This window comes from Arvicola amphibius, chromosome 10 (genome assembly GCF_903992535.2).
Source record: "Arvicola amphibius chromosome 10, mArvAmp1.2, whole genome shotgun sequence".
Taxonomy (NCBI): domain Eukaryota; kingdom Metazoa; phylum Chordata; class Mammalia; order Rodentia; family Cricetidae; genus Arvicola; species Arvicola amphibius.
Genome location: NC_052056.1, coordinates 73,555,219 through 73,569,133, shown reverse-complemented (window position 1 = coordinate 73,569,133; position 13,915 = coordinate 73,555,219). Strand labels below are relative to the sequence as shown.

At 40.4% G+C, this 13,915-nt stretch overlaps 1 protein-coding gene across 4 annotated transcripts in view; it reads left to right on the top strand.

Annotated features, from left to right (window-relative positions):
* Positions 1 to 13,915, top strand: part of Yeats2 (YEATS domain containing 2) — an 86,627-nt gene that overhangs the window by 20,608 nt on the left and 52,104 nt on the right. For all 4 annotated transcript variants that reach the window (XM_038345097.1, XM_038345096.1, XM_038345095.1 and 1 more), the window contains 2 exons: positions 3,436 to 3,597; positions 10,540 to 10,651. In XM_038345097.1, coding sequence (XP_038201025.1) covers positions 3,436 to 3,597; positions 10,540 to 10,651 — 274 coding nt within the window. The remainder of the gene's footprint in view (positions 1 to 3,435; positions 3,598 to 10,539; positions 10,652 to 13,915) is intronic.

Sequence of the window (13,915 nt, the reverse complement as noted above, 5' to 3'; positions counted from 1 at the left end):
CTAAATTTCTAAAATTTAGAAAATTTTAGTGTGTATGTATTTTTGTTTTATTTTGAGAAAGGGCCTTACTGTGTAGCTGTGGTTGACCAGGAACTCACAAAGATTACCCACCTAAACCTCTCCAGTGCAGGAATTTGTACATAGCTTTGAAAACATCCTTTAAAAATGAAAGAGGGCCATACTTTGGGGGCTAACAAGGTGGTTCAGTGGGTAGAAGAAGCACTTGCCCAGCAGGACTGATGACCTGAACTCCACCCTGGAACACACATAAAAGTCAACAGACCTGAGTATCCTCTGACCTCCTCAAGCACTCCCTGGCATATGTGCTCCCTGTGAGGGAATGACTGACTCGGTCAACAAATGGAAGTTGAATGTTGTGAAATATTCTTGTATGCGCATATATCTTTAAAATTTTAAAGCATTCAGTTTAACTTTTTTTAAAAAGTGTTCGTTGTTTATTTATTTGCCTTTGTGTGTCTCTGTGAGGTTGTCAAACCCCTGAAACTGGAGTTGCAGATAGTCTGAGCTGCATGTGGGTGCTGAGAATTGAACCTGAGTCCTCTGGAAGAGCAGTGGGTGCTCTTAACTGCGGAGCCATCTTTGCAGCCCTCCTCAGTTTAACTTTTAACCGTATATGTATTTCTTGGGTTTTCAGAATCTGCCTGGGTCTGATCCTACAGGAGTCTACACTTGGCAGTCCTTCCATAGTGTCACCGTGATCTGTTTGTCTTTGTCCTCTAGTATCACTGAAGACTTTACAGAACAGTTTTCCTTTGTGTTCAAAGGTTAGGACTGCAGTGTGATAGAGCTTAATATCCAGTCCATTCAGATCACTACCAGGTCCTTCTCAGTCTGTCACTACTGCAGTGACAATAACAGTGACTTGTCTGTCATTGTATCAGTGTTCCCAAAGATTTCTGAGTCTTCATTGACCTGACCTAGCTGTGAAAACGAACTGGATGTTTGGATTCTCTGTGGTGGATCCTAGTGCTAAAACTGTATTCTGGAGGGAGCATTTGAAGGTGTAAGTTTGTTCATGTTGTTTAGCTAGTTTTCAAGCCCAAGACAGAAAACATGACCCTCCTTACTCAAACTGAGGAAGCCCGAGAGTCTACTTAGCAACCCCATTGTGATCTCTGAAGTTGTCCAGAAGCTGATGAGGAACAAGAACGGGTGCACTCGCTCACATCTGTCTCTGGGTGGGAATGTTTATGGAGAAGGCTCAGCATCCCTTGGCCTGATCAAAGCCAGCCATACAGACCGAGGAAAATGGCAGCTTCTGCCAAAGCCTGTTTGCCATAAATACTTTTTACTTAACCTGGTATCACAGTTGGGAGAGGACTCCAGGAACAGTTTTCCCAAACCTTCCGGTTATTTCAAAAGAAAAATTATGTTCCTAAGGTACAAGACTTTACCTAAATGTGTTTATCAGTTTTTGATTTAGAGTAAAATTGTACTTGGCAAAAATTTCTGATATGATATTGCGTAAATATTTTTTGCCAAGTGTATAAGTTTGGGGAAACATCTTTTTGTTGTTGTTTGTTTTTGTTTTTCCAGACAGGGTTCTCTTTGTAGCCCTAGCTATCCTGGAACTTACTCTGTAGATCAGGCTGGCCTTGAACTCAGAGGTTAGCCTGCCTCTGAAGTGCTGGGATCAAAGGCGTGCACCACCACTGCCCACTTTGGCGAAACCTTTTTAAAAACTTTGTGTGAACACCTTGTGGAATCATTCTTTCCTTTCACTGTTACATGGACTCTTGGGATTGAACTCAGGTCATCAAGCTTACATGACAACTGCTTTACCTGCCAAACCATCTTTCAGGCCCTAAAACTAAATTTTTGATTATTTGTTTTTAAGATGAATCAAAGTTTAGCAGGGCTTTTCAATATGGTATCATTACACAGTAGTCAGTTCCTATATGACAGTTGTTCTTATATGATAAGAAAGCATTTAAAAATAATGTTAATCAGCAATCAGAATATGTTAGTAAATTAAACAAAAGACATATTACTTGAAGAAGAATTTTTATACTTTATTAAGAAGAAGTAGAGCAGTATGTCAGGTAACAGATGAGGAGGCTCATTATTGTAAATACCACCTCTCGCTAAATGAAAACTGATCTGCAGATATTCCAGTGAAAATCTCAACAAGGCTCGTGGAATTAGGAAACTAGTGCTTCCCCGTGGAAGAGCAAAGTTTCAAGACCTGACAGAGCACCTATGAGGGGATGAATCTTCTCCCTTGCATCTCTAGAAATAATCAGAGGCCTAAATGAACAAGTCAGAGGCCATGGCCATTAAGGATGTCCTATTCAGTGGCGAAAAGGCAAAGCAAGGAGAAAAAGCTTCGTGTGCGATGGTCATACCAGGGGTGGATGGTTTGAGTGTTCAGGGAAACAACAGTGGATGCTACCTGCAGTGATTAGGCACCAGAGGATCCCACACTGCCTACCTGAAACCTGACTGGAAGCCTGAAGCTCCCTAAATGCTAGTTTATTTCATCGTCATGTGCCCACTTGATAAATGAAAACAAGCGTGACTGGGCAGTGGTGATGCACGTCTTTGGATCCCAGCACTCGGGAGGCAGAGGGTGGGTCTCTGAGTTCAACACCAGCCTGGTCTACAGAGTGAGTTCCAGGACAGCCAGACAGCTACAGCTGTTTTTAGTAAAAAAAATAAAAAGACAAGTGATTGATCTCTTTTAACTTGGGATTGATACTCAGAAAATTACGGGAAATAAGTAGGCATGGGGGCTACGGAGGGTTTAGAAAAAGTGAAGATTGAGTCTGGCTAGGTGTGAACACTGTTACTGCTGGCGTTTTAATCTTGTTTTAAGTAGTAGCTCATTAGTAATAGTGGTTAAGATTTTTTTTTAATGTGTATGTTTGTTTTGCTTTCATGTATATATGTGTGCTGCATGTGTGCCTGATGCCCACAGAGGTCAGAAGAGGGCTCAGAACAGACAGCTGTGAGCCACTCTGTGGGTGCTGGGAATCAAACTTGGATCTTCTGGAAGAGCCGTCAGTGACCTTAATTACTGAGCTGTCATTCTAGCCCCAATTATTAGTTTTGAGGTTGTTGTAAATTATTATTAATCATTATTGTATTTATATGTGCATCGTTTGTGTATTATGAACTTGTACACCATGGCATATACATGGAAGTCAGGAAACTTGGTTTTTCGAGACAGGATTTCTTCGTGTAGCCCTGGCTGTTCTGGAACTCACTCTGTAGACCAGACTGGCCCTCGAACTCATAGAGATCTGAGTGCACCCCACCGCCTGGCCTCAGGACACCTTTTTAAGGAATCTTGGGATCAAATTCAGACAGATCATCAGAATTTTGTGGCAAAAGCCTTCATCCACTGAATCATCTCACAAGCACAAATGATTAGACCTTTGAAGGAAGAAATTTGTGTCTTTTTTTTTTCTCCAGGTACATACCTCCAGATAAGCGGGAAGAAAATGACCAGTCAACCCATAAGTGGATGGTGTATGTCCGAGGGTCCCGTAGAGAACCCAGTATTAATCACTTTGTCAAGAAAGTTTGGTTTTTTCTTCATCCGAGCTATAAACCAAACGACCTTGTGGAAGTTAGGTGAGCATGCCTTAGAAATGGTCTACTGTTAATAAGGTGCTCAGTACCTGCTCTTGGTCATTAAGCAGCTTTAGCTGTGGTTTCCTCTGCAGGGTTTCACTAACTGGACCTGTCAGCTCCCGTCATTGTCACTGTACTGTGTTAGTAGCCTTGAAGCGCTGGTGCATATAAAATGTTACTGATAATTAAATACATCAATTTAACATTACAGAAATGTTTAAAGTTCCTCATAATTTTACTGTCTCAGATGTAATCCCAGTGATATTTCTTCTGTATGTAGACTTAACCTAGTACAGTTTTTTTTCCACCGAGATGGAATAGTTGTAGGTAGTTATGTGAACTTATTTAGATGCATTTTGGACGTTTATATGATGTTAATATCTCCTAAGAACCTTTACTATCGTCTTGTGGTTTATTGCCAGTGAAATCCCTGTGTGCTACAGAACATTGTATTCATTCCTGACTCCTAAAACATGGCCCTGTTGAACTTAAGTGACAAATTCTCTCTTCCTCCCTCTCTCTCTCTCTCTTTCTTTCCCTCTCTCTGTCTCTCTCCCTCTCCATCTCTCTCTCTCTCTCCGTCTCCCCCCCACCCCCACTTTCTTTGTGGTATTAGGTCCAGGAAGGATTGCTGTGTGTATGCTTCTACCTCTGTTTAAGACGTTGCTTATGTATCGATGTGTGTGTGTGTGTATACATTTACCATAATTGCAGTGTACATTTCTACCTCTAATCAAGATACATACATTGTTTACATTTGGAGGTCATTATTCTCATTTATTGCACACAGTTTTTTATTATCTTAGTCTTTAAGTTATATAGATATTAAGAATTATAGATCAATAGTTATCTATGTCATATTTATAGTTAGACTAATCTGGTTCTTTAGATAGAGATTATATTCTGTATAGACAGATAATCTTCAACCTCTTCAAAGAGCTGCAGAAAATGGCATTTAATTTAACTTAGAGTTCTGTGGTAGTGAGACACAATCGCTCCTTGCAACACTGATCTATTCCCTAGAGAATGTTGAGCACCAAAGATACTCTACTGGGAGCTTGTTTTCTTCTTGGCAGAACTGGACTTTGGGCAAAGAAATGCCCATACCTCCACCACTGACAGAGATACACAGTATCCGTAAATGGATAAAACAGAACTGTCAGATTCTGCCAAGACAGGGTAAGATAGTTTAAAAAAGTTTCTTGCCTTTGAAAATGGTATGTCAGTTACCTTAGGCCTTAGCCAAAGTTGGGTGCTTCAACATTGCAAATGAGACTTTGGGTGATTGCCCAGGTAGCCAGTTGTCTCTGTCATTTGTTGCACATTTTGGAAGTTTCTCGATTGCACTTCCTGTTTACTCAATATTATTTCCCTTCTTGGATCTTTGATGGGGTTGAAGACTAAATAAGTGTAGTTACTTTCCTCTCATGACTTGGCCAAGTTATTTATTATACAAGACTTAAGCTAGTTAGAATAGGATATTTGTTCTTATTGTATATGATTTTGTATTAGGCTTAGAACTCTTACTTAAAGATAAAGGGGAGGTGCTGTAGAAAGTTTTACAGCTTGTATTAGCCCGCCTACTGGAGCGTGGCCTCTCTTACTATTTACGGGGAGCTGAGTGTGGATTTATGTCTGGGCCTTCGTTTTAGTCTAGTGAACAACGTGTCTATTTTTATGCCAATGCCATGTGGCTTTTATTACTACAACTCTGTAGTATAGCTTGAAATCAGGGATAGTGATTCCTTTGGAAGTTCTATTATTGTTCAGGGTTGTTTTTGCTCTCCTGGGTTTTTTGTTTTTCCGTATAAGGTTGAATATTGTCCTTTCAAGTTCTGTGAAGAATTGTGTTGGAATTTTGATGGGAATTGCATTGAATCTGTAGATTGCTTTTGGTAGGATGGCAATTTTTACCATGTTAATCCTACCGATTCATAAGCCTGGGCAATCTTTCCATCTTCTGGTATCTTCTACAATTTCCTTCTTCAGAGACTCGAAGAGTTTGTCATACAGGTCTTTAACTTGCTTGACTAGAGTTACCCCAACATACTTTATATTATTTCTGGCTATTATGAAGGGTGTTGATTCTCTGATTTTTTTTTTCTCATCTTGTTTTTCATTTGTATATAGGAGACCTACTGATTTTTTTTTTTTTTGACTTAACTTTGTATCCAGCCAGTTTGCTGAAGGTGCTTATCAGCTGTAGGACTTCCCTCGTAGAATTTTTGGGATCACTTATGTAGACTATCATATAATAATGACACTTTGACTTCTTTTCCAATTTCTATACCCCTTGATCTCCTTCAGTTGTCTTACTGCTCTAGCTAGAACTTGAAGTACTATATTGAATAGATAGCCTTGTCTTGTTCCTGATTTTAGTGGAATTAGTTTGAGTTTTCTCCATTTAATTTTATGTTGGCTATAGATTTGCTATACATTATCTTTATTATGTTTAGGTATGTTCATTTTAACCCTAATCTCTCCAAGATTTTTCATGAAGGGGTGTTAGATTTTGTCAAAAGCTTTTTTGGCATCTAATGAGATGATCATATGGTTTTTTCTTTCAGTTTTTTTTTTAATAGGTGGATTAGATTGACCGATTTTCTTTTCCTGTGTTGAACCATCCCTGGATCTTTGGGATGAAGCCTACTTGGTCATGTGGATGATATGATGTGGATTCGGTTTGCTAGTATTTTATTGAATGTTTTTGTATCTATGTTCATACAGGAAATTGGTCTGTAATTCTCTTTCTTTGTTGGTTCTTTGTGTTCCTTAGGTATCAGGGTGACTGGGCTCATAAAATGAATTTAGCAGTGTTCATTCTGTTTTTATTTTGTTGAATTGGTTGAGGAGTAATGGCATTAGCTCTTCTCTTTCTGGTAGAATTCTGCATTAAAACTGTCTGACCCTGGGCTTTTTTTTTTTTTTTTTTTGGTTGAGAGACTTTTGATAACTGTTTCTGTTTTCTTAGGGGTTATGCTAGTTTGGGTTTCTATTGTTGTGAAGAGACACCATGACCATGGCAACTCTTTTGTTTTGTTTGAGACAGGGTTTCTCTGTGTAGCTCTGGCTGTCCTGGGACTCTCTCTGTAGACCAGGCTGGCCTTGAACTTACAGAGATCTGCAGGACTGTGCCTTTTGAATGCTGTATGCTTCTGGAGTTTACAATTGGGAAAATCCTCTATTTTCACCCTATGGATCCTGAGGAGGGAACTCAGGTGTGTCCAGCTTGAAAGGCTGGGGCAGATGAATCTCTGAGTTTGAGGCCAGCCTGGTCTACAGAGAAAGTTGCAGGATAGCCAGAACTATGTAGAGTCCCTGTCTCGAAAATAAAATAGCTGGAGAAACCATTTGCTCTGATCAGTCCTAGTATACAAGTTTATTATTACACCTAATGATTTACATGTATGTCACCCTTATTTGAATTTGAGCTTTCTTTATTTTTTTTTCTTTTTTGGCGGTAGGGTTTTATGATCCTTTTGCTTCTCTCTCCCAACTGTTGAGATTACTGGCAGTGCTGCCATTTCTGGTCTGTGTGGTGCTAGGGGTCAAGCACAGGGTTTCATGCATGCTGAGCAAACGCTGTGCCCATAGAGCCACATCTGAGTCCTGAATTCAGGCTGCTGCTTTTTATTTTTTGAGACATAGATTCATTGTAGAACTCAGATATCCACCTGCTTCTGCCTCTGAGATTAAAGACCACTTGGCCTTGGCTTGAGCTCCTTGCTGTTTAGGATCTCTTACTAGTAGGAACATCCTCAAAGTCTGACATGGTTCCTGGAACTAGTCAGTACTCATTTCGTGTTTGATGCAGAATGAGCTGCTGAGTTTGTGGGGTGGGCTATTACATGGTAAGTAACTCTGCTTGCCCTAAAGTTTTAAATTAGTTTCGTGAGGTTTTTTTTTCAGGAGGTAGGGTTGAGACAGAGTCTTACTGTGTATACCAAATTGGCCTATCATGTGATTTAGTCCTCTTGTCTCAACCTGCCAATGCTGATATTGCAGGTGTGCACTCTAACTGCTGAAAGTAAATTCTTTTGTGCCTTGGATAGGACGTAATCATAGTGCTTCTCTAGCAGTTCAGGTATTTGAGAGAGGCTCGCGAGTCTGGTCCTGTGACCTCCAGGATACACTTACTCCAGATGTCATTTGTGTGACTGTGTTGTACTCCTTGTCACTAGATTATAGTCCCTGGCACACTCCAGCCAGTTGTCATTTATGCAACTATGTTGTGCTCCCTGCTAGTAGGCTATGGTCCCTGGCACACTCCAGCTTAGCTGTCCTTCATGCAGCTGTGTTGTGTCCCCTGTCACTAGGCTATGGTCCCTGGCACACTCCAGCTTTTCTGTATCCTATTAAAATATTCTTCTGAGACCTAACATACCATTCCTGATATGGTATTGTGTAAAGTGGGTTAAAATAGTTAGCCTGTGTCTTGGACTTAGTATGTTCTCTATGGGACTCCAAAGCTTGCTTGTGCCTGGTGTCAGGGTTAACTTGATGTATATTACTTTGATGTAATTTGATAACAGCTATTAAGGAACTTCGGTTTAATTTTTTTTTAAATCAAAGTGCAAATGTATTTCTCATGATCACTGAATCTCCTCATTGTTGCACATTATCTGATCAAGAATACAGGTATTTTCTTCTATAGAAACCATCTTTTTCATACTTGGTTCACTTGTCATGACTAATGTTGACCAACTTTCTAAGAACCGTGATAGTAAACTTTATCAGCCAGTCACTAAGTGCGCTGGATTCTGGACTTGGTGCGGAGAGCAGAACACGTGGTCCCTGCCTTGGAGGAGTTAAGTGGCCTCCCTAGCATTGGTGCATGTGAGACTGAAGTGGGTTAGTGTGGCACCAGCCTGACCGCAGCACTGGAGGAGGACTGGGTAATGAGGATATCTGCCGTGAGCACCTGTGCTAGCATGGTGGTGAGAGCTGCGCCCAGGGCTTGAGTTTGAATCCTGTTTTTTACTGCTTGCTGCTATGTGGCCTTGCAAGTTAGTTATGCAGTTGAACTGTGCCTCCAAATGGTACTTAGTGAGGCTGTAAACACTGGCTTAGTTAATAGATCTAAAATGTTTAGAAAAGCATTTGTGTTATGGAAATACTCTGAACATTTGCCACTGTCTCCGTGGAAATCAGAAATGTCCATTCTAGGAAGACCTTGGAGAAACATTTTAGTTCTTTTGAAGGTCTTCCATGTAGAAGAATGATTTATTATTTGTAATTCCATATTTAGAACTTCAGTGCAGCAGACAGACCTACTGGCATTGAACCCATCCTCTTCCTCAGCCTTTCCAGTGCTTTATTTACAGGTGTGAGCCACGTCCAGCTGAAGCCTTTAATAAACAGTGCATCCTGTGTCACTAGAAGTAACTGAAAGACTGGCCGCTGCTTGTGGTTTTTAACAGAATGGTTGTAAACCTGTAGTGTCTAATATTAAATCCATAGAGGTGACTGAAGGCTAAGAGAATAAATGTAAGACTTGGAAAGTTGTCTGTGTGTACTCCATCTTTGCCCTTAAAGATTCTGCTGGTTTGGGCAAACACCATCCAAGCCTGGTGGACGGCGGCTAGTTTTGCTGTCACCTAGCACATGGAGAAGCTCTGAAGTAGCTTGCTACAGAGTGGAGTTTCTCTGATTCAGAGTAACTGGCCTTACTGTTTAGGGTGGGACATTTTCTCTACCTTTAATGCTGCTCTTAAATTCAGGATGGTTCCTGTCTTGGACACTTAGTTTCTGGATCTACTTGTTAATTCTCATGTTAGGCTCCTCTCAGGCTGTGTTCTGAGACTCTGACCTAACTGAATTCTTTTTTTTAAATATTTTATTTATTTATTATGTATACAATATTCTGTCTGTGTGTCTGCCTGCAGGCCAGAAGAGGGCATCAGATCTCATTTCAGATGGTTGTTAGCCACCATGTGGTTGCTAGGAATTGAACTCAGGACCTTTGGAAGAGCAGCCAGTGCTCTTAACCTCTGAGCTGTCTCTCCAGCCCCCTTACTGAAATCTTATCTCAGTTTTCCAGAAGCATATCCCAGGGAGAATGCCTTTTCCTGTCCAATCTCAGCACCTGTTACAATAATTCTAACTCAGAGATTCATAGACACTTTCAATTTTAAACTATTCTTTCTCCTGTCTGTTACCCTAAGCTATATAGTCTGAATACCTAAATTATTTTTATTATGGAACATTTCACACATACACAAAAGCAAAGAATGGGATTAACCTTCACATACCCACTTCCTTTTATTCTTTATACATAAATTATATTGTAACTGAACTGAAGAATTTTCTTTTTTTGATTTTTAGGGACAGTGTCTCTGTTTAACAGCCCTGAACTCACTCTGGTAGATCACGCTGGCCTTGAAGTCACAGAAATCCACCTGCCTCTGCCTCCTCAGTGTTGGAATTAAGGCATGCGCTACCACTGCCCAGTTGACTGAATTTTCTTTAGTCCAGTTAGCATTCAGATATACACTCCCGCACTCTGAGATCACAGCTACAACTTGCTTTCTTTTTATGAAGTTCTTTCAGCAGATAACCCCTATTAAATGACCTCCATGAGCTCAAATATGATTATGATTTATTTTGGTTTGGGATGTACGTCTCGCCTCCTGTGCCTGTCAGGTGTCAAGCAGGGATTCTGACTCTGTAGTGGACCATTTTCACTCTGGTTCCACTTAAGAAGATGACCTTGAATCATGCAGTCTGCACCTCTTAGCTGTGATCATTTAGTAATGTAGACTTGAATTACAGTTTTACTATTTATTATTTTGTGTGTGTGCGTGAAACTCAACATGGTGATTAGCAACTCAACTTAATTGATTCTTGGGATGACATGAAGTTCTGTTTTGTCTCTTAGAAACGCGCTTGTAGAAAGAGAGTGTAAAACATAAGGTAAATGTGTGAATTTCTGCTTCTCCCTAGAGAGCCCCCTTTTCATCTGACTAGAAGAGGCTGGGGTGAGTTTCCTGTGAGAGTGCAAGTTCACTTTAAGGACAGCCAGAACAAGCGGATTGACATCATTCACAATCTGAAGGTATTGTGGCAGAGCATTGCTCGCTGGAATCAGTGAGGACCGTGACGGCAGATGGTGGAATCAGGAATCCTGTGTATGTGGTGCTTACTGCTGCAGCACTTTCTCCTCAGAGCTGGGGAGGCAGTTACTCCACATCACATGGATCACTCTTCAGAAAGGTGAACTAAGTCTGAGGAAACAGGACCTCAAACCTTCCTTCCCGATTCTCTGGTTTTTTGAGACAAGAGTTTCTCTGTTCTCTATGTAGCCCTGGATATTTTTGGAACTCATTCCGTAGACCTGGCTGGCCTCGAACTCAGAGATCCACCTGCCTCTGGAATGCTGGGATTAAAGGTGTGCGCCACCGCTGCACTTCAGTTCCTTATCAAACACTGTTAGTGTGATACTCGAGACTCTGATAGTGTACTCTTTCTCATTGAATCTACTTGTTTTTCTATGTGAGGCACAAACTTTGTGATGTTCAATCCCTAACACTGCAAATACAAGCATCACACAAAATACATAAAGATTAAGAGGAGTGAACATGTTTGGACAATAATAAATAAGGTTGCAATAGTTTTGAATTGAGTATCTTTCACTGGTCTACCTAGGTGGTTTATTATACAGCCATTATAATTCATACTGATTTTTTTCTCTACAAGGAGAAAAGCTACCTTTATAGTACATGTTAAGCAGAACATAAAATTGCATGCAGAAAAGGCCGAGCAGAATCAAGCCCTAGGCTTCATCCCTAGCACCAATTGAAAATAAGTACATTTTTAGAGTTATGATGTAGCTTAGTGGTAGAGCATTTGACTAGCATGTGCAAGAAATTCTTAGCAGCACATATAAAAAAAGATCATCCATGATATTTAAAGATTTAAAAGAAAAAAACAAAATGTTACATTAATTGGAATGAATTGTGACCAGTTTTTCTGCTCCTTTTTGTTTTGTGTTTTGTTTCTGTTTTTAAACTTTTTTTTGCAAAAAAAAATTTATGTTACTATTACAGTTGGAAAACAAATCATTTTTAAAGTTCTTCTTGGCAGCTGGATGTGGTAACACTAGGGAGGCAGAGGCAGGTAGATCTCTGTGTAGGCCAGTCTGCCCTATCAAGCGAGTTCCAGAATAGCCAGGACTGTTACACAGACATCCCTGTCTCGAAAAACCAAACAGCCAACCAGTTAAATAAACTAATTAAATTAATTAATGAATACAGTTTTTCTTGCCCCAAGTCACTTTCCCTTTGTGGTTATCATCAGTGACTCCAAAAAGTGAACTAAATAAAGTTGAATACTTCGGTAGAGTTCTCTTTTTCATAGCTCTGGGACATGCTGGAACCTAACTTCTGTTGATGGTAGACAGCACTGCCTGTTTCTATTTATGTTTCTTTGACATTAGAGAAGAATGGAAAGCAGCATTAAAGAGCAGGAGGGGCCACTTACCATTTCTTGGGAAAAGCTCTAAAATAGCTTTTGCTTTTTTAAGATATTTTTATTTTGCACAAATGAGTGTTTTGTCTGCATGTTTGTATATGCACCACATGCTTGCCTGGTGTCCACAGAGACCAGAAGAGGGCATCAGATCCCTTGAACCTGGAGTTCTAGAGAGTTGTAAGCCACCATGTCGGTACAGGGAACATAACCAAGAGCAGCCATCTCTCCAGCCCTAGTTTTTGCTTTCTTTCGGTCATTGCATGTATTATTTGGGAGTGGACCCAGCCCTAATTTACATAGTGCTTACCTATTACATTTTTTCCAGTTCTCAGAGGAAGATTATTTGAGACACAAATTTTGGATTGTTTTGTTTGTTCATGTTTTAGGCAGGTTCTCACTATGTAGATCAGGCTGACCTATAACTCGGAGGAATAGCTCTGCCTGCCTCTGCCTCCTGAGTACTAGCATAAAAAGTTTGTTTCACTACATCCAGTACTTTAAAATGATAGTAAAGTATGTTTTAAAAAAACTTAATTTTTAAAATAATGTGTATGTATGAGCAGAGGTGCACATTCATGCAGGTGTCCCTGGAGGATGCTGGATGCCCCTGGAGCTGGAGTTATAAGAGATTGGGAGCTGCCTAACGTGGATGCTGGAAATCAAATTTAGGTCCTCTCCAAGAATAGTATGCAGTCTTATACTACAGAGACCCTTCTCTGATCTGTAACTTCCTTGAAGCATGATTTTATTATTTTTTGTGTATTAGCCTGATCTCAGACTCAACTGAGGAAATAGGGCGAGTCTGGTCTTTCCTGGAACCCCAGCACCCGGGAACCTGGTACTGGCTCATGGACCTATCCTCAGTAGAGCGTTTGTCAGTTGCTATGAGAAAGTGACTAGATTGGTTCTTAGTTTATATGTAACAATACAGGTTATAGAGAGATTTATTTCTGCCTTTAGAGGACAGAGACATGGATTTAACCTAAAGATTTCCTGTAGTCTTGGCCCCATCCTTAAATGTTAATAATTAAAATATTAAAAATATTAAAGATGCCGGGATCCAGACAGACCAGTCTTGCTGCATAGGCCACAGAATCTGTAGAGTGCTTGCTTCCCTCTCTGTGGTGCCCCAGAACCCTACTGAGACATCTGACTAGCTAGCAGACTGCCAGGAGAAGTGGTTTATATCAGAGCAGGTGTTGGTGGCCTTACATCCCTGTCTTCTGCCTAAAATCAGCCCAGTTACAGGCCTGTGCTGTGAAGCCACTCCCATCTCCACGAAGATAGCAGAAAAAGCTGTCACTTCTACCTCGTGGGTCCTGATTCCTCTCTCCAGAGCCGGCATCCATGCTGCTGTCCTGTCTGTGCATGGCATTAGGAACTCATAATGATAAACCTGTGTCTCGGTCCCTTTGAAGCCACACCTGCAGCCTCTCACCACCATTAATTGTGTCAGAGCACCAAAATATGGCAGAGCAGTTGCCTTGCCTATGTGGGCTACTACACAGCTTCCCGGTTTGCACTCCTGTCTCTTAGAAACCCTAAAACCCATACCCTGCTTACTGCTCCACCCAGCCTCACTTATTCCTATTTATCTTTGGGTTTTTTTTATTTTCCCAACTTGGTGTTTTTCCTTTTAGTCTTACTATATAGTGTTTGTACTGATAAGGTGTTAAAATATTTTTCTATTGTGGGGATATAAGTTGAAATGCTACAATAATAAGAATTTCAATGTAACAATAAACTGTTGTTGGTGACATAATCCCCTCAGTTTATGTTCCTTGCCTTAAAATAAATCTTTTCTGGTACTAATGTATTTCAAGTATTTAATGTTGGCTCTAATGCTTAA